The sequence below is a fragment of the Talpa occidentalis genome, unplaced genomic scaffold, assembly GCF_014898055.3.
Source record: "Talpa occidentalis isolate TD23 unplaced genomic scaffold, MPIMG_talOcc4v2.1 talOcc4.7, whole genome shotgun sequence".
Lineage (NCBI taxonomy): Eukaryota > Metazoa > Chordata > Mammalia > Eulipotyphla > Talpidae > Talpa > Talpa occidentalis.
The window spans coordinates 114,571,351-114,597,224 of NW_023605083.1; the positions used below are offsets into that span (position 1 = coordinate 114,571,351).

The 25,874-nt window shown below is 36.6% G+C and overlaps 1 protein-coding gene across 9 annotated transcripts in view; it reads left to right on the forward strand.

The window, feature by feature from the left end:
• The window catches only part of MBTD1 (mbt domain containing 1), a 58,413-nt gene that overhangs the window by 19,807 nt on the left and 12,732 nt on the right, over nucleotides 1-25,874 (forward strand). For 4 of the 9 annotated variants that reach the window (XM_054689700.1, XM_037494914.2, XM_037494916.2 and 1 more), the window contains 10 exons: nucleotides 3,355-3,494; nucleotides 4,762-4,876; nucleotides 5,621-5,703; nucleotides 16,095-16,212; nucleotides 17,805-17,939; nucleotides 18,757-18,845; nucleotides 19,043-19,277; nucleotides 19,905-19,960; nucleotides 20,298-20,402; nucleotides 24,964-25,111. In XM_054689700.1, the coding sequence (XP_054545675.1) occupies nucleotides 3,355-3,494; nucleotides 4,762-4,876; nucleotides 5,621-5,703; nucleotides 16,095-16,212; nucleotides 17,805-17,939; nucleotides 18,757-18,845; nucleotides 19,043-19,277; nucleotides 19,905-19,960; nucleotides 20,298-20,402; nucleotides 24,964-25,111 (1,224 nt within the window). Of the gene's footprint in view, nucleotides 1-3,354; nucleotides 3,495-4,761; nucleotides 4,877-5,620; nucleotides 5,704-13,609; nucleotides 13,728-16,094; nucleotides 16,213-17,804; nucleotides 17,940-18,756; nucleotides 18,846-19,042; nucleotides 19,278-19,904; nucleotides 19,961-20,297; nucleotides 20,403-24,963; nucleotides 25,112-25,874 lie in introns of those variants that run through there. The other 5 variants (XM_037494922.2, XM_054689704.1, XM_054689706.1 and 2 more) reach the window with 3 other exon arrangements.

Genomic DNA, 25,874 nt, shown 5'->3' on the forward strand with positions numbered 1-25,874 from the left:
TAGAGAGCAATGTGAAGAAACACAGCCTGAAACTTGTAATTTTAGATAAGTCACTGTGTTTGTGTTTGTCTCTTTATTTTTCCTACTTCCACTTTCTGGTAGAAAGCAAGTAGAACAAAGTAAAAAGCAAAGACTGTTGATCAACTTACTTTGTCTGCCTAAGTGTCTTGTACTTCAGCTTAAATTTCTTGATCTTTGTTTATTTATAAAGCCACATGAGCACCTTATCAAATTAATAAAATTAATTCCTCTTAATATATGCTTTTTCCATAATATAATTATAGAAACCAGTTTGGTAACCTTATTACAAAAGGAAATTTTTTTTTGAAGTTTTATATGTGCTAGACTGTCTTAAATACTAGGGATGCAGAAATGAATAATACAAAGTCCCTTCCCTGATGGAGCCACATACTAACCATGGGAATTCTAGTTTGGTATGTATGATTCTTTTCAAAAATTCACATTCTCTTGGGAATCACAGATTTCTCTTTTTCTTTTGTTTTTAAACATAGCTGGTCACAAACCTTTTTAACAATCTATTCTAGAATATTTGCATCAGAAAGCAAGTCCTTTTTTATTTATTTTTTTTCTGCGTAGAAGAACTGGAGTACAGGTCAGAGGTGCAGGTGGTGAGAGGATTCTCCAGAGACAGAGTAGGGAGCAGAACAGGCAGATCTACTGAAATACACTGCTAAGGGGAGCAGTGGGAGAGACAGGAAAGGTCTGCTGCACCTTATGTGGGTTATCTCCCTGGTCAGGGATCAAACTCAGGCCATCGTAGTGATAGTGCTGAGATTTAACCCTTAGGTCCCCAGGGACACCCCTTTTTTATTTCTTTTGGTAGTTATCCATTGGTTATCTCTAATCTAGTATATTCGTTCCATGATTTCTCATAGATTTATAAGTACTGGTAAAAGTACAAATCCCTCCAGTTTGGGTTGGAGAGTTGAACTACTCAAGCAGTTATTTGAATATTACATTCTGTTTATCTGTTAATTGTTTTGTTCCAATTTTATTGGGAAATGATTGACAAATATAATTGTGTATATTTGAAGTTTACAGCTTGATGATTTGAAAAACACAGACATTGTGGACTGATTGCCAAGAACAGGATAATTAGCATACCCATCACCTCACATAGTGAACTTCTCTTTTTTCCTTTTTCTTTTTTTTTTTTTTTATTTTGGTGTAAACACTTAAGATTTACTTTTTTTTTTTTTTTTTTTTTTTTTTTATAGAGGCATGCTTTATTTATTTGTTTGCTGGTTTGTTTGTTTGTTTTGTTTATACATGCACTGGGTACAGTCAGAAGCGCGGGAGGGTGAGAGAATTCACCAGAGCCAGAGCGGGGAGCAGAGCAGGTAGAAGGACCGAAGTACACTGCTGAGGGGAGCAGCGGGCGGCAGGAGAGGTCTGCACGCCATGTGGGACCCTCCTCCGGTGGCCGGGGAGCAGCCAGGGATCGAACCGGCGCCACAGAGGCCGCGGGCAGCTTCGCAACCCAGCGCTCAACCGCTGCGCCACCGGGGAGGCCCTTAAGATTTACTTTTAACAGCTTTTAAGATTATAATGCTGTGTTGTTAAACCATATCATCCTGCTGGATTATTAGATACTTAGAACTTTTTTTTTTTAATAGCTGACATGTAATCTTTGACTACATTTCTCCCTTTTTCCCCTCTCCCTCATCCCTGGCAACCACCATTCTGTGAAATCTGCTTTCTTAAATTTTTGAGATTCCACAAATATGTGATACCATATAGTGTTAATGTCCAGTTTATTTCACACAGCGTAATGACCCATCTTGTCAAAAATAGCACCATTTCTTTCTTTTAAATCTCCTTTTGATTGAATAATATTCTACTTTAGTGAATACTATTTCATTATATGTATCTGTGTATACCACCTTTTCTTTATCCAGTCATCTGTTGAAAAACACTTAGATTTGTTTTCATATCTTAGCTACTGTAAACAATGCCACTGTGAACATGGAAGGGCAGGTGCCTCTTTGAGATAATGGTTTATGGTTGTATAACCTTTTATAAGACCACCAAGACATATAATGAAGAAAGAATGGTCTTTAAATGGTATTGGGAAAACTTGATATCCACATACAAAAGAATGAAGCTGGACCTCTTTATACCACTCACAAAAAATTAACTCAAAATGGATAAATATTTATTTTTCAATCCTGATCCCCACCCCTAAAATGGATTAAAGATTTAAATGTGAAACCTGAAACCGTGAAGCCCCTAGGAGAAAACACAGAGGGGAAGCTCCTTGGCATTGGTCTTGACAAGCAAATTAGTTAATAAACAAAAACACAGGCAATAAAAGCTAAATAAACAGTGGGACTACATCAAACTGAAGAGGTTCTGCACAGAAAAAGATACATCAAAAAAGTAACCTACAGAATAGTTGAAAATATTTGCAAACCATTTGTCTGGTAAGGAGTTAATATCCAAAATATATAAAGAACTCATACAACTCAGTGTGGTAAATAATCCAATTTAAAAATGGGTGAAAGACCTAAATAGACATTTTCCAAAGAAGGCATACAAATGGACAGTAAGTACGTAATAAGGTGCTTTCTTATCACTAATCATCAGGAAAATGCAAAGGGGAGCCACAATGATATATCACCTTGTATTCATTAGGATGACAGTTATCAAAGAAGCCAAGAAATGATGTGTTAACAAGTTAGACTGTGGAGAAAAGGGAACCCTTGGTAGAAATATAAATTAATCAATTTTCTGTGGAAAAATAGAACTACCATGTGATCCAGCAGTCCCACTCTTTGGTATATATTTTTCCTGATCTTCAGTTCTTGTGACCCTTTTCTTCTAATTCTGCCTTTCAGATTATTGTCCATTATGATCATTTATAGCAGAGGCACAGCAGTAGTTTTGTTTCACTCTTATTATCAGTTAATAATAGAGGAACTACCTCAAACTTTGAACATATCCTTCCTTCTTTTCCCCTGAACATATACCTTGAAAGTTCCTTGAACTTGAAAGGCTCTTCCTATTGCCCTTTAAAGGCTTGTGCTGTGCTTGCATTTCTTTCTATCTTTTGTTTATAATCCTTTCCAAGACTGGAGCTCATAATGTACATAAAAATGCTTGGCACGTGGTGAGCACTTAGGAAGTGTTAGCTGAATCTGACTTCTATTTGTCTTTTGACATCCCCTTTTTACCCCAGCTGTCCTCAGTTTCCTTTTTTTTTTTTTTATCATTTGTGTAACAGCAGAAAGAAGGAAGTTTTTTAATCAGAATCCTTAGGTAGTTGAAGAAATTAAACTATTTGATAACATTTGGTTTATAGCATATTAACAATGTTTTTATTTTGTTAACTAGCTACCTGTGAAATGTGTGGGATGGTTGGCGTTCGAGATGCTTTTTACTCTAAAACAAAGCGTTTCTGTAGCGTTTCGTGTTCAAGAAGTTACTCGTCAAACTCCAAGAAGGCAAGCATTTTGGCCAGACTTCAGGTAACGGTACAGAAACTTTCTTATTCTTTATACCTGTTATTCCTATGACTTTCACTGTTTATCTGTCATTTGATTGTGATTCACTGCACTCTACCTCTGTCTAGTTGGCCCATTATCATTTTACACCCTACAGTTTTAGGAAATATGTGAGCCCTGAAAATTGTCTATAAAATTGAATATCTACTATAAATAGACAAGGCTTATCATCCAAAATAAATTATGAATAGTTTAAGTGAATTAAAAATACTTACCCTTTTCTAATACGTGTAACTATAATAAACTTTTTTATATGCAGAAAGTGGAGCAATTTTTCCTCCTTTACGTTAACATCAAGGTAGAATCTTTTAACATGGGGAGGGAGGAGATTTACCCTGTGCCTTTATCTTCCCATCATTTTTACTTTTTACCTTTAATTGCAACACATTTGATACTTCAAATTGTATATGAAGATACAATTGTATATGGTTAATTGAACTATTTAAAAAATAATGGTATAGATATAGAAAGTCATCTTTCTGTAAATGTACATCAGTGCCTACAGTATGGAGATTTAACTAAGTTGTTGCTATTGTAGCAGATAAACAAATTTTAAAGGCACTAAATAGCTGATTTTTCTAATATATTTGGGTGATCACATTTTTCTTACTGTCCTTTAATTATTATTGTGATCATTACATAGCACTGAAAGGATTATTTAAATCCCCAAAATTAAGGAAATACATCACTGAGATGTATTTCTTTATTTCAGATAGACAGTACCTAATGATCCTGAACAGTGGTCTGTACCCAAATGGATGGCAGTTTGTCACACTGAATTTGGCCCATGATCATTTTGTCATTGATCTTTTGCGTTAGCACTAAAGGTATAAACCTCAGTCACTTGCTCTTTAAACATTAAATTATCTTCTCTTACCATATAAATAGCAATGCTTGGCAACCTGCATGAGTGAATAACCACTGGTTTTATCTAGTATAAGAAGGAATCAAATTCCCACCCACAGCCTATATTTAACCTCTTATGGGATATAATTTTTTATTAACATATTAATTTGCATACTGCTGTGTTAGTCTGTGCCAGCTCTGCTACCCGTATAAGATACCTACATTGTAGCAGAACTCCAGAAAACATTCCTCGTGTTAAAATTTCTTGTATGTTTCCTTCTGCTTTAACAATTTTCTAAACCCTCAATGTTTACTTAAGCAGATTGAGTAGTTGCAATCAAGTTGGGGGGAATAAAAAAGAATCCTATTTACTTAACTCTTCTTGTTTTAGGGTAAGCCTCCAACAAAGAAAGCAAAAGTTCTTCAGAAACAACCTTTAGTTGCTAAACTAGCCGCATATGCTCAGTATCAAGCTACCTTGCAAAATCAAGCAAAGACTAAAGCAGGTAATGTGGGTGAAATATTTGATATTGATTCAACTAGTTGTGATTAATGACTCTTATTTTTGGATTCTGTTTAAGCTCTTTCTAAGCCCATTATGTCACTAGATGATCATTTTAGTTTCAATAAATTATTCTAGAAAAGAAACTTGTATTCACAAGTTTCAGTTCTTATGAAAATCTCTTTAATATTAATGTCTTTTATTGGGTTTCTTCATTTTTTATATTCGGTGGGAAGCACTGTGGAGATAATTTGCAAAGAAATAGGACATTTAGCAGACTTGAAAGGGGTTGGGGAGAGGAGAGTAATAACAGGAAGCCATTAAGGAGAGAGGACTGTTTCTAATAGAAGATTGGTAATTGGCATGCAAAGGCAAGGAGGTGGATAGGGAGGAGGGCGGTGGTAGATACTAGGTAGACACCTCATGGAAATAGACAGTAGGGGCTACAAGGGAATAAAAGCACAAAGGCAGCTATAGCAGTGTTTGTTATCCTGCACACTTCTTTGTGTCTCTCCTGACTGGAGAGCCTGTTCTTTACTTCCAGAGGAGTATATGTAGTATATAGAAGACTTAACCGCTGTTTATTTGCAAATATGGTTTATTTAGAGTTCAGTCTCTACAGGAGAAAAAAAAAAAAACTTACTTTAAAGGTGGTAATATTGTATCATCTCAAATTTAAAATCATATCCTTCTTATAAATAAAAGATTTAAGAATTGTACTATATCTAGATTTATTTTGTTTCTGCAGCAGTTTCCATGGAAGGTTTCAGCTGGGGTAACTACATCAATAGCAATAGCTTTATAGCAGCTCCAGTTACCTGCTTTAAACATGTGAGTATGGAATTTCTTACCTTATAGTGAAGTGCTTAATAATTGTTTAAATCTGAAAATACACCACCACCTAAGCGTCTTATCCTTAGGTCTTTATTTTATACATTTTATACATTGTAATGATATTTTTTTCATTAAATATTATAGTTTAAAATTACTTCTACTGTGAGTTTTACAAGTAAAAGCTTCCCATAAAAAAATTGTAATTTGAAATTATTTTAAACAGGGAAAAGTCTCATTCAGTTTTCATATTAAGTAAAACCATTTAAAATTGCTGTTTTGTGTATAAAAATACAGTGCAGTTGCACAACGTAGGTGTTAGGGACAAGAGCCATCCACAGTTGGTTGAATTCATGAAAAGATTTCATAGAAAAAGAATCGCGAAATGGACTCATGTAGTTCAACCTGTGTTCAAGGTACAACCGTAGTTGTATATTGACAGTATCAGATGGTTCAGCCTAATAAAAACCATCTGTCATGTATCTTTGTAATTTGATCTGGTAATTCAGAAAAGGATCTTTGCTCCAGTTTTGTTTTTGTGTCCAAATGTAAAGTTACAAAAATAAAAAGGGACTACTAGTAATATACTTTATAGACAGATAAATATATGATACTGTGTAAAACACTTGGCAGCATATTCTTTTTACCACGTATACTGTCACAGAACATCTCAAGAAGTCAGAATTAATGTCAAAAATGTATCTAATTATAAGTTCTTTCCTTTGATTCCATTCTTTTTATTATCTGTGATTAATTCTCTGCAATATTTTATTTAACCTGACTGCAAGTTTATATTTGAAGGTTCTTTCTGCCTCAGACCGTGTATTAAAAAAAAAGGAGAAAGAATTGAGAAAACTAATGAATAAAATTTTGTTTACACTTAACATTTTGTTGATTCTGAGTGGGCTTTAGTTATGAGTAACAATGTGTGGACAAAATTGAGCTTGTGTCTGTGGAAAGCCAAATGAACTTTCATTCATTGTTGGCCAGTAAAGGATCTTGATCAAGGCTAACCACATTAATTCAGTAGTAGAAATATAAATTAAAGCCAAGCTCACTAATTTGCTAGTTTTCTTTCTTTTGAAGATACAGGTATAAAGCCCTTTCTTATTTAGTGGCTGCTGACTGTGTATCAACCCAAGTAAAAGCTTAGATATTTTATCTCACTGTAAACCTGGTGACTTACTTTACTTTAATGTGGATAGTATTGTCACATTTTTGTGAAATATATTGAGAACACCACCACAGCAGCTTTAAATAGAACTACAGAGCAAATCTTTAACCCTTCTCTCTTGGGATAGTTCTTTCTGGTACAGAGAAGTCCATAATTAGATTAATTTCTCAGTGACAGTAACTCTTTCATCCTAGATTCCTGGAGTATTTGTCTCTTTCTAAATAGCCTTTCTCTCTTCTTCTACTTTTACTTTAACATTCTGTTTTTTATGTTTTAGTATCATAAATCACATCAAACTATTTTATGTAAGAAGAATATTTTAAAAGTAGCTTCTCAAAACCCGAAGTTATTTCATTTCATGTCCATATTTTAATAGTAATACTGTATTATTAAAGTTCTTTGCAAGAAAACCTCTTACAATGAAAGTGATTTTATTCTGGCTGCTTCTTTTAGATTAAAATTTTCTAGCACATAGAATAGCTAGTCTTAATTTTTTTATTTATGATGATGATGTGGAGCTTCCTCTTTCTCACTCAAAAGTGAGTTATCTGTTACTGAATCCCTTCCTGTTCCACTCATCTTTCTTTACTACCTTCTTATAAAATAAGAAAAAAAAATATATTGCCAATCTCTTAATATATTTTAGTACAAATGTGTTTGCTTTGTTGCCATAAACCTGCATCTTCATTTGAAGCCATTGGGTTTAGAAGGTCGGAGCTCATGTTACACTTTTGTCCTTTGGAGTTGACTTTTCATGGTTCTCTCCCTCAGGTAGTTTTTTAGGTCTCTAAGGAGAGTTGCTGGGTTTAGCTGTAGAACACCTTTTGTCAGGATCAGCTCCAATCCAGATCCTGCCTTGTAGGATGTCCACTACTTTATTGATGTCCTCTAGTTTGTCTTCTGGTCTAAGACTGGATGTATGCTACTGGGACTTTGGTTCAGTGGTAGGGCCTTTTTCTCCAGACTCTATATCTGCCTTCTCTTCAACCTGAGTACAGGTTGGGGACCTTTCCCTGCTCCTTTGGGATTCTTTTTTCAACAAACTTTTAAAAACATCCAAGATGTAACATGGAAGCAGAGCTGTTATGATTGAATCAGGAATTGGGGGTGGGGACAGTGTCAGAACCTTAACTGCTTTCTTCCAGAAGAAGAGGTATCCAACTTCTTGGAGTAGGATCCCATGTAAACAGTTTTTGTTTTCCAGCACTTAACTATGATTGTGAGTAGTTGTAAAATCATAGAATTTCAAGAGTAGAATTCTACTTTCTGGCATCTATTATCTTTAATCTTCTGAAAATGAAGTTTCTGCAAAGCACATCATAGGACTGTATCCTCCTTGATAACTGAAATAATTATGTGTAGTAGTTTATACTCAATCGCTCAGTTACAAGTCTTTGAAATGTTTTATAAATAGCAATGGAAATAAAGCCCCAATTGTCATTTTATGTGTCAGTTGATAATCTCAATTGTTTATTTTCTTATTTCCCTTTCTAAGCATATATGCTTATATATACATATAAGCTTAATTATACATACATGCTTAGAAAGCTATATATTGTAATTACCATATATCTGATACAGCTTTCATTTTATATTGGTGTGGTACTTTTCAGACTTTATTCAAGCATCAGAGTCCCTCTTTTCCCTAATAAACATACCTAGGATAGGAGGAAGCTGTACTGATTGGTCTGACAGGGGTGGGGTGGTATGAGCAGAACCTTAGCCCTTGATCCTTGGCTCCCCCTTCCTTTGCATTTTCTGAAGTTGGAAACCATTGAATTAGGTAGTGTGATTTTTAATTGCTCAAAATCATATGGTCACAAAGCTCTAAGACATCTTAAAAATCATCTAGTCTATCCCTTGTTACAAAGGAAGAAACTTTACTTTTGTTCCAGTAACTTGATTATAATTTTCAACTGTGGGCTTTAACAACCCTTTTTTTTTTTTTAATTTTTTTTTTTTTTGACCATTTGCTGCTTTGCTTCTTTTCCCCACCACCATCTCTTACATCCTTTTACCCTCTCCCTCCCTTTTAACTTCTGAGCCCTCACAGTGTTTATTGATGTCCACTAGTTTTTGTAACTGTTTTGTTTTATCAAATTGTTGCTGTGTAAATGTCCAGTATTTGTTTTTATCGTTCTCACTTGCTTTGATGTGCATAATTCTCACAAACTCCCCCTATTTTTGCCGGCAGCATTTCATCTTTCCTTATGGCTAAATAGTATTCCATAGTTTGGATATATCTCATCATCTTGATCTAGTCATCTTTCATTGGGCATTTAAACTGCTTCCATGTCCTAGCTGTTGTAAATAATGTTCCGTTGTAGAACATATATTTTGCATTGATGGTTTCATGTTCTTTGGATAGATGCCCAAGAGTGGGGTTGCTGGTTTGTATGAAATTTCCATTTTTAGTTTTTAAGACAAATCCAGATTGCTTTCCATTATGGTTGCAGTTTATATTTCCACCAAGAGCATAATAAGACTCCTATTTCTCCACATCCTCCAGCACTTTATGTTCCGTTCTCAAGGGTATGAGATGGTATCTCTTTGTAGATTTAACCTGCATCTTTCTTACTGGAAGTGATGATGAGTATATTTTTCATATATCTATTGGCCTTTTGGATATCCTCTTTGGTGAAATGTCTATTCATATCTGCTATCCATTTATTAATAGGATTCTTTGGGTTTTTTTATTTTTAAATTGTGTGAGTTTCATATATTTTGGATATTAACCCTTTCATTGGTTACATACTGAGTTTTTCTGCCATTCATTATGGTGTCTTTTTAAGCTTGTATTTTCTTTCACTACATAAAAGCTTTTTAATGAGGTAATCACAATTGTTTGTTTTTTTTTTTTTCCAATTTCCCTTGCCATAAGGGTAGAACCACCAAAAGCATCTTTACCATTGTGTCATGCTTTCTTCCCTATATTTTATTGTTGCAGGTCTTAGATATAAATCTTTAATCCATTTGAAGTTTATTTTTATGTATGGAGTTATCAAGTGATCCAACTTCATTCTTTTATGTGTGTCTTTTCAGTATTCCCAACACCATTTCTTAGGGTCTGTTTTTTGCCCATTTTGTATTCATAGTTGCTTTAATAGGTGAGGTGCTAATCTGTACATGGGTTTATTTCTGGGCTTTCAGTTATATTTCATTGGTCTCTGTATCTATTTCTGTGCCAATTTGACCTAATTTTCATAATGCAAAGTCTTTTTTTTTTTCCCTGTATGGTTTTGAATTAAGCCCCTGTAGAAAAACACTCCTGTTTCTCTTTTACTTACTCCAACTACACAATACTTCTGACACCTGATATGTAGTTTTCTACTCATCAAGCAGTTCTCATATACCAGCTGAATATCCTGCAATTCAATTCAGTTCTGACACTGTCTGGAGTTAGCATCAGAAACCCATAAGTTAAGGGCTCAGTCTTCTTAAGCCCACCTCTGCTGCAGATGCCTGTCGCAAGTTCTAGGTTACCACCCATGCTTCTCACCAGCTGATTCTAAATCACCATTTCCTTAATGCTTTCCTTGGGTTTGATTAATTTTTGCTAGGACAGCTCACAGGACTCAAGGGTACACTTAATGTTAACTGGGTTATTATAAAGAATATAGATGAAAAGCCAGATGAAGAAATATGTAGGACAAGTTATACAGAATGGGACGTGGCACTTCCATACCCTCTCCGGACACACCGCTCTCCTGGCACCTCAAGTTGTTCATCAACCCAGAAACTCTGTAAACCCTGTGCATTGAGATTTCTGTGGAGGCTTCATCCCATAGGCATGATCAATCACTGGCTTACTCCAGCCCTTCTCCCTTCCCAGAGGTGGGGGGTTGGAGTTGAAAATTCCAAGCTTCTAATTATAGCTTGGTCTTTCTGGTGACCATTCCCTTCCTGAAGTTATTTGCAAGTCACCTCACTAGAACAAAAGGCATTCCTGTCACCCAAGAAATTCCAAAGGATTTAGGAGCAGTATGTCAGGAAACAGAGCCAAAGACCAAAATTAAAACAAAGCATGCTCTTAGTACTCCTATTACTTAAATTGCAGAGGTTTTTAAGAGTTCTGTGCCAGAAACTAGGGCAGAGACACACACTTTTTTTTCTTTTCTATTATTTCACAGCCTCCAAAAACAGTATCCATATTGATCCTGTGGGATAAAAATCTCTAAAATAAAACTGCTATACTCTATGCTAATTAGGTGCACTGCATGTATATTAATTAAATTCACAGGTTGTTGTCTTCTCTTAGTAACTTATGTTTGAACCAGAGGAAACTGATCTATATGTATGCAGAACCATTAGCTTAAAGCACTGTTAAGTTTAAGTCAGCATTTTAAATTGAAACACTATTTCCCTTTTTTTTGCCTTGTAAAATCAGGTAAAACATTTCTTTCCTTAGCGTTACAGCATGAACCAAAATGTGCTAATATCAAATGTGCAAGCCATATAACCAAAGCTAAAATAATGTTTGTATAGTCATATATATATAGATAGATAGATAGATAGATAGATAGATAGATAGATAGATATAGATATATATAGATATATATACACACACACACAGACTTCAAATTTCTTTGGTTTAATATTGAACTGTATACTCTGTCTCTTACTGATACTGTTGCTGCTAGGACCAGAAATGTCATCATGTGACTTTTTCTCCCTTGAAGATAGTTGTGGTTCTATAGTTTTTTTAAAAGTTCCTCTTTTTTGGTACACAGATGCTGTAACTTTAAAGCTGAATTTACTAGGCTTTGACATCGTGTCTCCACAGATATACCTGGTATTATTTACATGATATATTCTAGTTCTCTCCTTGGCCTGTATACCAGCTTGAGGGGATAAGGTTATCCATTCTTGTTTGCAGCATGTAGCATATTTTTGGGTTTAAGAACAAAAACCCCTCTGTTTGTGTATATGCAATAACAATAGTTTGTAATAAAACTCATGATCTATTTTTCAGATATGTGTTTATGAGTAAAATAGTATCTATAAAGTAAAATTACCTTGTGTTTTCTTTTCCTAACCTTGACCCCACACGCTTCCATTGAAAGTTGAAGATAAATATGTCCATTTTAACTAAAGTTAGAATCTTCAGTATGTCATCCTAGATTACAGAGTTTCTTTGTAATGGAAATAAAACTTAAATTGGTTTCTGGCACTTATTAGTGCATCTGATTAGCTTTTATGAGTGTTGCCACGAAACAAGTTTCTACAGGAAAACAGCGGACTATAAGATAATAAAAATCACCAGTCTGTCTTTCATATTTTAAAGAAAGCCTAAATAATTTAGATTAGTTTCTTAATTTTGGTCTGTTTCTAAAGTTGCCTTTTAGTTCTATTAGAATGTCCCAATTTTTAAACAATATTCTTTTTTTTTTTTTAAGATTTATTTATTAATGCATACAAGAGCTGGGGTATAGGCCAGAGATGCGGGGGGGTGAGAGGATTCACCAGAGACAGAACAGGAACAGAAAGGCAGAATAACCGAAATGCACTGCTGAGGGGAGCAACGGGCAAGGCAGGAGAGGTCTGCTTCACCATGTGGGTAGCTCCCTGGCCAGGCAGAGATCGAACTCATGCTGCAGAGGCTGTGGACAGCTTCGTAGTGCGGTGCTTAACCCCTTGTACCACCAGGGAGGCCCAGTATACTTATTTTTATTTAATTATGAACTTTCAGATTAGTAGTCACTGTTTCCTATCTCTTTTTACGTACAGAGAGCATTCTTTCCATTTTAATTCCACCCTATCATGGGTCCCATTTTCCTTTTGTACTCTGCTTGCACGTCCCCAGTAAGTAGATTCTGGTATCAAATAGTGAGTGGACTTTCTGGAGAAAGAAGAAACAGGTTTTTGGGTTTTTTTGGTTTTGTTTTTTTTTTTTCTGTTTCTGCTTCCTGTTAATTCCTTTAATAGTATTGCGGAGTTCTAATTTCTTTCTAGTTAATTTTCAATGAAGATTTTCTCCCCTTTTTGGTCAAATATTTCCTCTTTCTCTACTAGATGTCCTCTATTAAACAGATGCTTCAGGTATTTAGTGGTGGATTTTTGTACATTTGTCATTGTCATTGTTGGGATAGATCTTGGTTACCTATGTGCAATATTAGGGCCAAACTTTGCCACTTAAGCATGCTTTTTTTTTTTTAGATTTATCTATTTATTTATGCATACAAGAACTGGGGTACAGGCCAGAGGTGCAGGGGGTGAGAGGATTCACCAGAGACAGAGTGGGAAACAGAACAGACAGACTGACTGAAATACACTGCTGAGGGGAGCAGCGGGCAAGTCAGGAGAGGTCTGCCACACCATGTGGATAGCTCCCTGGCCAGACGGGAATCGAACTCGAGTTGCAGAGGCTGCAGATAGCTTCATAGTGCTGTGCTTAAAACCCCTTGCGCCACCAGAGAGGCCTTTAAGCTCTTTTTAAATTGAAGATTGTGGGTGGTTACCAAAAGTTACAAGTTGGCAGCTCTGTAGAGAGAAATCTGTATTTCTGCCATAAAAGCATCATGTATGTCATGTATCAACCCTCCTAGAGTCTAAATATTAGCCACTGAGCTTTTGGACTACCTGGGGATATTCTTCAAGTACAGAAAGTAAGACTTCCCACCCAGTTATTTTCTTATGGACAGGCAGGTGGAAGTTATCATACATTTGTGCTGGGGAGCCCTCAGCATTTGGATGGCCGTGTCCTGCAGGACCTGATGACAGCTTACCTTGCAGGGAAGGAGAGTCGCTCACAGATAGCCCTCACGAGTGGCCCTGGAGCAGGAAGTGGTGAAGCAGATCTTCCTGGTTTGGGGAGGAGCCTGAGGTGGACCTCTCATCCTGAGTCTGGAAGGTAAATTTGTTGTTACCTGTAAATTATGGTTCTGCTAGTTCATGCTATGCCAATCCAGACTTTCAGAGGTATCCCTCCTGCCAGCAAGAGAAGACAGATGACTTGGATGAAGATGGCTGTCAAGCCCTGGGTCATTTAGTCTTCCACACTTAAAAATATTCATTTGAAACAAAAGGGCAGATATATCTGTGAAATTACTTTATTATTTCAACACATTGAGCACATACTGTGCCATGCTGTGGTGCTCTTTTTTGTTGTTTTGTTTCTTCATTTTTTTTCTTAGAGTAAACCATATGGATTGGTTTAAGAGGGCCTAGCAGAACCACAACCTTACAGGCAAGAACAAATGTCACTTTCTGCTACTTTCTCCTATACCAATCCAGACTGTAGGGAGGAAAATATAAACATCCCCCACTAGAGTGATTGTTAACTTTGTTTTTTAAAGTGAGAATATTGACATTTTGTTTTCCTTAATAAAATGTGACTAAAAGTTATTTGCTCCAAACAATTAAGGCTTTTTTTTCCCATTGGTATGACTTTGTCATATCTAGTTCAGAAGGGAGTCCTGTATGCCAAATTATCTTAGCAGAGTGTCAACTTAACCCCAACTTGTCAATATAACCACGCCTCTTCTCAGCAGTAAACAAACCAATACACAAGATTTGGCAGCCAAGCGAAGAGGGCTAGGTACTCTACCTTAATTCAGTGTGTACATTTGCTGCATCTGTCTGCTCTAATTGGTTACTCCTCACAGAAATGAATTCAGTCTTTGTGTTATCATATGACAGCAAATCTATGTTACCGAACTTCCGTCCAGCCTCTCCTTTTCTGATCAGATCTGCTGGCAATAGGGATGGCCCTACAGTCTAGAATGATATAGGGAGAGATAGCAGAACCTGAAGAGTCCAGTCTTACCTTTTAAAACAGAAAGAGGTAGTCGTAATCGATGTGTTACTTTTTGTATAGCTCAGAGAGAGAGTTTTATGTACCCCTGCAGAATCAGAAATAAGTGAGAGAGGCCACAGTCTCTTAAGTTATTAATGTGTATTAATTGCTTATCATGAATATAAAATAGTAGTTACAAATGGATTGTCTTTAATTTCTAGACTTACCCTAGTTCATTGTTATTTCATATTTTCTTCCTCTCCATCAGAAATTACTTAGACTATTGAGAGGATAAGGGTTGAGTTTTGATTTAGGCTACCAACTTCCTGTTGGGTTAGTATCCACCAAAATATGAGAGGCCTTGCATGCAAAACATTTGCCCACCCGGCTAGTTCATGTAATTCTTAGATGTCTTTGTCTGCTCATCTTTGAGCTTTGAAGTGATTTGGTCTTTTCCTGATGTGTTTGTATTATCAGGTCTTTAACAGCCTCACCTAATCCTCTCCTTTATGATCAAGGTTCTAAATTATATTTAATAAAAAGAGCTGATTATCAAGGACCACAGAGACTGGTGTTAGCATTTATATGCCTAATTTATTTGTTTGATTTAATTAACCATTGCGTAAATTCCAGATAATTATAAATAGCCTCAAGTTTTATAAATATTAAAATATACTAGAAATTCTAATTTGGGAATATTTATTAGATATTGAAAAATCTATTCATGATACTCATTTAATCGGTTTTCTGGGTCCCATCTTTACCATTTGTTGTGGAGGCTAGTAATTACCAGTTCTAACACTGAGTTTTCTCTTACTGTAACTCCTGCATGAGAAATTTCAAAGTAATTATTTACAATTTGTCATGGTATGCGTCTCCAAAAACTCTTCAAATCTGTCTTTTTACTAACTCTGTCCAGTGCTTTTGCCTCATATCTGTTTTAACAGACTATATTTTTATTCCAAGAATTTAACTTAAGTTGAAAATATAGATTATAGAGTTTTGTTTCTCCTGTGTTATTGGAAACCATATTGCTGATTGGAATTTTTTTTCTTTCTGCTCTGTGCCCAGATCTTTTAAAATAAGAGGCTAGGGGTAAAATACATTCATTCAGTGTTTATTAAAAATAATGGGTTTCTCAAGCCATCTTTATCCAGTGAAATCTACTTACAGTCAAGTTTGTGACTCACCTTTTATAAAAATTGCCACCCAAGTCTTGTATTAGGACAGACTACTGAAGTTTGAAGTCGACACGGATCTGTTCTAATATATGTGGATTGTCTTCATCTTGAGCTTGACTCTGACACTGACTTTTTCTGAATAAAATTGCGTGAAAGGGGAGTGATAATATTTTTAGAAAAATGAATTAAATGGCATTTTTAGGGTAATGTTTTCATTGTTGATGGTAATGCTTAATTTTGAATGATTTGCTTTAGATTTTATGTTAACAAGAATGATAATTTAATGATTTTTATGTGACAGGCACCTATGGGGACCTGCTGGGGTGATATCTCAGAAAATGTGAGAGTAGAAGTTCCTAATACAGACTGCAGCCTACCTACCAAAGTCTTCTGGATTGCTGGAATAGTAAAATTAGCAGGTGAAGAACATGCATAATTATTTACTAGAAAATGTTGGTTATATTTGTAACTTTTGTAAAAAAAATTGATAAATTTTGCAAGTATTGCCAAATAATAAATACAATGCAGAGCAGAGGTTGGCAAAATTTTTACTGTATAAAGCCAGGCAGTAAATATTTTCAGCTTTGTGGGCAATAGTCTGTCACAGCTACTCAGCTCTACTATTATAGCACAGAAGCAAGCAAGCACTACACCAATGAAGAGACATAGCTGTGTTCTAATAAAATTTTATTTATGAATACCGAAATTTGGATTTCATGTGATTGTCACATGTCATGAAATATTATTCCTTTGATTTTCCCTCATTTAAAAATGTAAGAACAATTCTTCAGTGACAGACTAAAAACATAAGGCAGTAGGCCAAATCTGTGAACCGTAATGTAATCTGTGGACTATAATGTAATTTACCAATCCCTGGTCTAGGAAAATACTTTGAAATGCAACAAAAAGTTGAAATACTAAAAAGAGAAATAAGGTACAGAATAACAAAAGTAAACTAGTGTTGATGATCTCATATATCTTAGGTTTTTCCTTACTCCCATTTCACTGCTTTTATGTACGTGGCCCTTGATAGCTTATTGCATTTGGTATCTACTATGTGAAGACACTGAGCAGCTGATCTGCAGAAGTGTAAGACTAGTGTTTTTTAGTGAACTCACATAAGCCAGGTGTCAAATGCATTATATGACAAGGTCTTTCATGAGTGACATAGTAGGGCACTATAGTTTTTTCAAATAGTGGCAACCACTCAGATAACAAAAGATGTTCTTAGATTACTCAAGGAGTTGGCTTACTCACCTTAAATTTGCAGTCTTATCATTTTTCTGCCCAAGTACTTTTTTTTTTTTTAAGATTTATTTATTTATACAAGCACTGGGGTACAGGCCAGAGGTATGGGAGGGTGAGAGAAAACACCAGAGACAGAGCAGGGAGCAGAACAGGCAGAAGGACTGAAATATACTGCTGAGGGGAGCAGTAGGTGAGACAGTAGAGGTCAGCCACGCCATGTGGGAATCTCCCTGGCCAGCTGGGAATCGAACCACCGCTGCGAAGGCTGTAGACAGCTTCACAGCACTGCACTCAACCCACTGCGCCACCGGGGAGGCCCTGCCCAAGTATCTTTAATGGATTCTTTGTCCTTAGGATAAAGATGGTCACATTTACAGCTATTAATGAGCTGCATCATACACCCCTGGCCAAATTTTTTGTTTCTCCACAAAATAAATGATGTGTTCTAATGAAGCTGGTCTCCTTCCTATGAAGGAAGCACATTCTTTGTCCCCTCTGTCTGTGCTCACTCTCACAGGAGTGTCCCATGCGCAACACATACCATATTACCCAGTTCAATTCCCACCCTTCCCTCAAAACATTTCCTCAGCTATATAAACATTCTCTAAATGCATGCATTGTTCCGTTCACCATAATTCAAAACACATACTGTGATTGTCACATATGCACACCGGCATTTCACAACCACTGCCAGCAAGCATATTCTGTTTCTTGTTTCCTTACATTTTGTTTTCTCATCTTGTTATCAATTTGTTGGTTTCAGGTTATAATGCCCTTTTAAGATATGAAGGATTTGAAAATGACTCTGGTCTGGACTTCTGGTGCAATATATGTGGTTCTGATATCCATCCAGTTGGTTGGTGTGCAGCCAGTGGAAAACCTCTTGTCCCTCCTAGAAGTAAGTAGCTTATTTAACATTGTAATTTATTTTTTTTTTGTATTCTTTACATCATTGTTCATTTTTAAATAATACTTGCTTCCCCCCACCCCTTAGGTGTAGTCCCCATAGAATTTCCTTCACCAGTGCACCCGTGCACCATCACCACAGTTCCCTGTGCTCCTCTCTCCCTCCTTCTGATCCCTCTCCCTCCTCCTCCTCCCCTGCAGGATGTCTCTGATTTATAATTGTCTGGTTTTGTTTTGTTGTGTTTTGTATTGTTACATTTTTTCACACTGATGTCTTATTTGGTTCCCCTGTTATTCCTCCTATAAGTGAAACCATCGACATTTTTCTCTTTCCTTCTGACTTACTTCACTGAGCATAATTCCTTCTAGCTCCATCCATGTTGCTGCGGATGGCATGAGTTTATCTTTTCTGATTGCTCAATAGTATTCCATTATGTATATATACCACATCTTGATCCAGTCATCTATTTTTGGGCATTTGGGTTGTTTCCAGGTTTTACCTATTATAAATAGTGCTGTAATAAACATAGGAGTACAGATGTTCTTTTGAATCAACACTGTTGTAATTTAAATATATATACATTAATGCAACTTCACATGTAGGAAATTATAGCAATATAGAAGTTAAAATAATATTTCGTGGTTTTGAGTAATTTATTTAGTGGCAAGACTTGTTTTATCTGTGGTTATTCTTCAGAATCTTAGTCAATACTCTAAATTGCAGGGAAATTTGATACCTTTTTAACAAATAGTTTATGAAATAGTTCTAGTTCTTTGCAACATATAACTGGTTATTTCTTCTGTTTTAGCTATTCAGCATAAATATACAAACTGGAAAGCTTTTCTAGTGAAACGACTTACTGGTGCCAAAACTCTTCCTCCCGATTTCTCACAAAAGGTAAAGACAGGATTTTAGAAACAGCTGAAGTTTCAAATGAGAGCTGCAAAAAATGTGAAAACTTTGAAGTTTTTTAAAGAATAATTTTTTTAGTAAGCCAGATGATCAAGTACACTCAGTATTTTTAATATTGCAATATGAAATGACACAAATTATTCATAAACCCCTGTCCTGTCTTTATCTGCTTTTGTTTCAAGGTTTCAGAGAGTATGCAGTATTCTTTCAAACCTTGCATGAGAGTAGAAGTGGTTGACAAGAGACATTTGTGTCGAACACGAGTAGCAGTGGTGGAAAGTGTAATTGGAGGACGATTAAGACTAGTCTATGAAGAGAGCGAAGATAGAACAGATGACTTCTGGTGCCATATGCACAGCCCATTAATCCATCATATTGGTTGGTCTCGAAGCATAGGCCATCGATTCAAAAGATCTGGTAAGCATCTGTCACAAGTACTCCTGTTGAAAATATCATTCAGGCTGAATTATACTACTTGGGTTTTTTGGTTGGTTTTTTTTTCTCTACAGAATAGCATAGATCAAAAATGAGCATTCTAACAGTCTGGGCTGCTTATTCTACTTTAATTAGGGAAGGTTTCACACTGAAATACTAGTACCCTAACCAATTCCTTTATGTTTCTTCCACTTGTTCTCAATTTAAAAATAATGCATTTTTGTTCACAACTACATTTATTTTATTACACTTTTCTTTTCCAGCCCATTTGAAAGATCTAAAGATAGCTTTTCCCTTCCCATTCATTTTTAATCAAAATAGCAAGGAATGTGGTTAGACTGAATATTAAACACATTAAAAACATACTTCTAAAGTTTTAATTCCCTAAGTAGGGAATTACCAACATTCTGATTGGCTGAGTGTATTTAATAGCACATGTACTTTGAAGAGAGAAAGACTTAAAGAATATTATTCACCATAACTGTAGAAGGCATGTATTTTTGCCATGTTTTATATATACATACCTTGTGAGTTTGAAACCTTCAAAGAAACGTGGTTTTTGGTCTTCTCACAAATGCTGACAGATTAGTATGTAACTTTTCCTTGTAGATATTACAAAGAAACAGGATGGACATTTTGATACACCACCACATTTATTTGCTAAGGTAAGAAGTTTTTATAAGAACCCTCATTTGTAAATTAGGTTTGAAAGAGGGTTGTGGGTTTTTTCCTAAAATTACGGAAATCACAATTACATATGTTCACTTAAAAGAATTAAGAACTTGTAATCCAAAGGTGTCACAACTTTTGATTATAATTATTCTTGAATTCTATTTGCCTGAATTCTATATTCCCTAATGGAAGCTTGAGTTATACTACTAGGTAGGTAGGAGAAAACATTTGGTATTCTCACCTGGTAAACCTTTTTCAAATTGGTAATATTTTAGTTGTTAAAAATGGTAACATTTGTAACAGTCAATGTGCTTTCATGTAATTCTTTAGGTAAAAGAAGTAGACCAGAGTGGGGAATGGTTCAAGGAAGGAATGAAATTGGAAGCTATAGACCCATTAAATCTTTCTACAATATGTGTTGCAACCATTAGAAAGGTAAGAGAATAGGTTCTAAAATATAGAAATGCAGTTATAGGAACTGATTTTAAGGTAATAGGAGGAGGCCCTTCATGTATTTATTTTAACATAAAATGTGTGTATCTGAATCTTCACTGAGGAGAAGGTTACTAGGAATTTTTAAAAAACTGAATTTTCTTATAGTTTCTCTTTTTTTTATAGCTTATTGTCAAGCTTGTGTCTTCTTGAATCTGCTACCTATATTTATGGACTTACATGCTAAGTGAAAAGAACAGTATTAATATACTGCCTGGTCAGTGGTCAAAGCTTGTCCAATACAGGAATGTAGCAAGTCCAAGTCTATCTTTTGTTTCTTGTTTTCTTTTTGTGCCTTTTTAATCCTTTTGGTAGTATTTTCTTGTTTCATTTTCCTTCTTTTAAAACTACTTACATAAAAATACCTTAAAGAGTGGTTTGCAATTTTTAGCAGGCATCAAAATTACCCAAGGAACTTTAAAAACAAATATATAAGTGACCAGGCCTCTTACCATACATTCTGATTTCATCAGTCTAGATTGAAGCTCTAGTATTTGCAATTTTTTAAGTTCCCTGGTGGTTCTCAAGTACTGCTGAGGTTAAGAACCACTGACCCAGAATCTTCCTACATAAAGGTATAACTTAAATTGTAATTTGTATTTTAACACAGTTTAAAACCTTAAGCCAATAGCATCAAAAGCAGTTATAATGGCTGCCAAGCCAAGCACATGTGCTCAAGTTCGTGTGGCTGGAAAGACTTGCTCCATCCCTGTCCTCCATTTACCTGACCCTACTGGTCAAGAACCACCTGGTACACTTTAAAACATTGATTTCCATACCTGCTCAGTCAGAATAACAAGAAATGTTGCCCAGAAATCTACTTGTTTAAAAAGGAGAGAGGGCCTCCCTGGTGGCGCAGGCGGTTGTGCGCTGCACTGTGAAGCTGTCCTGAGCCTCTGCAGCGCAGTTTGATCCCAGCCAGCAGGGGAGAAACCCACATGGCACGGCAGACCTCTCTGTCTAGCCTGCTGCTCCCCTCAGCAGTGTATTTCGTCAGTCTGCCTGTTCTGTTCCCCACTCTGTTTCTGGTGAATCTTCTTACCCTCCCACACATCTGGCCTGTACTCTGGTTCTTATATAAATAAATAAATCTTAAAAAAAATAATAGGGCCTCCCCCGTGGCGCAGCGGTTGAGTGCTGGGTTGCAAAGCTGCCCGCAGCCTCTGCAGTGCTGGTTCGATCTCTGGCCGCTGGGCGAGGGTCCCATATGGCGTGCAGACCTCTCCTGCCACCCGCTGCTTCCCTCAGCAGTGTATTTCGTCAGTCTGCCTGCTCTGTTCCCCGCTCTGGCTCTGGTGAATTCTCACACCCCCCCCCCCCCCCGCGCTTCTGACTGTACCTAGTGCTTATATAAATAAATAAATAAATCTTTAAAATAATAATAAAAAGGAGAGAAATAAAAGAAAAGGAAAAGGTTTTCTTAGGTGATTCTGATAACCAGAATCACCAAACCAGGTTTGGAAACAGGTACCATTATACCATGCTCTCCTTGTGAAATGAAAGCTAAATGCCCAGTGATTAGAATCTCAAGCTTCATTCAGAGATGACTTAGTTAATACTTTCCATGCCATGTTTGGCTTCAACTCTGAAAAGCTTACAGTTTTGTAGAACATGGTAAGATGTACAAAAGTAAGTTTAATGAACGATCAACTATGCATTAAAGGTACAACATAATGTTGCAATTCAAATAAAGGAGAGGTTACATTGTCTCAGGGAAATCTTTACAGAAGAAAGAACATTTGGAAAAGAAAAACCAGACATATGGAAACTTCATCTTGAAAGGTGGGAAAAACTGAGCCCAACAGAAATGCAAGAAGAAACTGTGCCCTGGAAAGACAATGTGAAATGTCAGGTAGTTCACACACAGTAGATACAAGTTGCATTGAAAATTTTAGTAAAGACTTTCCCACTCAGGTTAGTTCTTCTGAGGACACGGTGGATGATCTCTTAGACAGCCAAGGACTCGAGGATGGGAACTAGAAAGGCATAATCCCCATGTTGCTCTCTGCATCTCTCTTTGTCGCAGCTCCTCTCTGCTCTGAGTCTTTACCACTTCTCTTTCACTCTTGGTTGGTGTCCTGCTCATTCAGTCTGCACATGATGACTCCCTGACCAAATTCTGTATAATAATCTTTGTTTCAACCCTAACTAAGTGACTTGATAACAGTGTCTCTTAATTGTAATTACAGAGAATGTAAATGATCCCAACTTTTGACTTTTGACCCTCTGAAGGTTAGATATTAGCTCCTGGTCAAGTCAGCTATATTTAAAAGGGAGAAAGGAGACCTCCCGGTGGCTCAGTGGGTTGTGCGCCGTGCTGTGAAGCTGTCCACACACAGCCTCTGCAGCGCCAGTTCGATTCCTAGCTGGCCAAGGAGAAACCCACATGGTGCGGCAGACCTCTCCTGCTTCGCCCGCTGCTCCCCTCAGCAGTGTCTTTGGTCCGTCTGCCTGTTCTGCTCCCCGCTCTGTCTCTGGTGAATTCTCTTACCCTCCCGCGACACTGACCTCTACCCCAGTTCTTGTATAAATAAATAAATCTTAAAAAAAATGAATAAATAGCTCGGGAAGAAAAAAAAAAAGATTTAAAAAAATAAATAAAAATAAATAAAAGGGAAGAAGGAACCCCACATGTAGTGGAGTAGTCCTTTCCAGAGGCCTTGAGCAAAGCTCTTGAGCTTTAAAAGGAAGTTATTGTATATAGCCAATACCAATATAGTAGAAATAACTGGAAGAAAGGAACTTGGAGACTGAGACTAAAAGATAATGAGGACTCAGGTAGTGTAGGCTTGGAATACCTGAGCAGACTGAGCTTGCTTCGGTGAACAGGATAGTTGGTAAGGTTTCTGGCATGAACATAGATCATACCAAGAAAAGTTGAATTAAGAGGGGAAATGGCCATAAAGGAAGGCTGGAAGCCCTGATAGCAGACAAGATAGTGGAGAAAAATAATGGCAAGGGTTAAAGGACTAATTCGGGGCGGGGGAGGGTCTTGTAGCCCTACTGATATATTGCAGGTGTAAGGGGATCAGTTGATGTGACGCTCTGGCTGACTCAGAGAATAGAGTCAGTATGCGGTTAAATGCAGGACTAAGACTGGGAGCAAGACAGGCTCATGAGAAGACTTGAGGAATTGTCGCAGGGATGTCAATCACTGAAGCACGCTGGGCATGGATGACATCACCAGAACAGAAAGGAAAAAGGCTGAAATCAGAAACTGAAGGATTAGAGTTCGTGAAAGGGCAATCTTAAAAAAAAAAAAAAAATGTGGAAGGAATCATCAGAGGTGAGAAATTGATCATTGGATTATAACATAGTAAGAGTCTAGGAGAAGGGCCTCCCTGATGGCACAAGGGGTTAAGACGCAACCTGTGAAGCTGTCTGCAGCCTCTGCAGCACGAATTTAATCCCTGGCCAGCCAGGAAGCTACCCACATGGCACAGCAAACTCTCCTGACTCGCCCACTGCTCCCCTCAGCAGTATACTTTGGTCAATCTGCTTGTTCTGTTCCCCACTCTGTCTCTGGTAAATCCTCTCACACCCCACATCTCTGGCCTACACCGCAGCTCTTGTATGCATAAATAAATCTTTAAAAAAAAAAAATAGAAGTTGGGCATAATCAACAGGTACTGGTACTGCTAGAAGGTTGAGGTTTCAGGAGGGTAAGTGTTGGGGGGAAAGGCACTAGGTTTGACAAACTTGGAGTTGATTGGTAACTTTAGCAGCAGGGTAAGAACAGAAATCAGACTGCAGGGAGTTACATAGTATATAACAAATTGGGTTTCTGGGTAAAGAAAATACTCTGTTCATTGTACTATTCTTGTTCCTCATCTGAAATACAAACTGTTTCTGAATAAAATATTTAAAAATATTTTAATGTGATGGAAGTTGAGGGATGTTAGCCTGCAAGAAATGGTGTTTTGGTGCCAGGTACCATTGGTGGTGATAGAACAAGATGGAGAAGTTTGTCTTTGGGGGAAGAAGAGAGCAGCTTCAGAGGTACATTTGAGGCGTTTGAGGACCTTAGATAGGTTGGCCTTAGTTTCTGTCACAGGAAATTGTGCAGCATAAGAGAAGTAAAGTTGGAGTTTGATGGAGATAGAAAGGGTTTAGAACAATTCATCTGTGTGATACATGAGAAAGGAGGAAAGTTATTTTTGAGTACATTAGAGCCTGGCCAAGACTCAATCTTAAATTGGAAGAGAGCACCAGTTTCATGGCAGCAGGGCAGGGAGCAGGCAGCCTCAGCAGTTGGCTAAGGCACTACTTTTTTCTAGACTCTGAAATCACTTCTCTTTACCCTGCTTTTGTTTCTGGTACACACTGTCATTTACAAAGATTTTTTTCATTATGATTTCCATTATTTAGCAATTCAATAAAGCTTTTCATTTCTAAGAGACCTTTATGTAACAGATTTTCCTTTCTCTGGGAATGTCAATTTAAAGGATCATTTTATAATAATAGTATCTAATTTCTAATACTTGTGATTCTTTTACTTTAAAAGGTGCTGGCTGACGGATTCCTAATGATTGGGATCGATGGCTCAGAAGCAGCAGATGGATCTGACTGGTTCTGTTATCATGCAACCTCCCCTTCTATTTTCCCTGTTGGTTTCTGTGAAATTAACATGATTGAACTTACTCCACCCAGAGGTACTTCATGCTAGTATATCCACTGAGTTTTCATCCTTGTTTTGTTAACATGTTCTCTTATCTACCGCATTTAACAAGGCCCTAGATTTTTTGCTGTATGAATATGTAGTATGTGTGGATATGTACATATATAAGCAAACAGGTGTTTAACAAGGCTGTAGGGTGCTCTAAGAACATGAAAAACAGTTTTCTAGCTATCTTTAATAAATTACATTTGTTTAGAATTTTTCCTGAGCACCTGTACAGTTTTATTGGTATTCTTAAGCCCAGTTGATAGTGTGATTGTAGGCTTAGTGGGCTATTGCATACATAATCCTCTTTTGAAAAATGCATACTTTAGCCTTTCAGGGAAAGCAGGTTTCTATCTTTAGATGACCGTATGACTGTTTAAAGGAAAGCATATCCTTAAATAGCTCTCTGACTTAACCGATGACTTTTCTAATTTCAATATCTAAATCTGAATCTTGAAATTTTCTATTAAGAAACAAGAAGGGAAGAAAACTAAAAATAGTTTGGCTATTTTTCTTACTTGCAGTGAAAGAAAAATACACTAAAGTGTTCAATGCTAGGCTGTCCTAAGCCTGGAATTGAAAAAGCAAATGTCTAGTTCTTGTGGTAGACGAAAGAGCAGATTAGGAGAAGAGAATCACTTTTCTGTTAAGATAAGTCATCACACCAGTGTCTGTTTTGAAAAGGAAGAAATCTTTGTAAAATAGAGGAATTACTGCACCTAGAGTATTAGAGCATTTGTTAAAAGTTTATC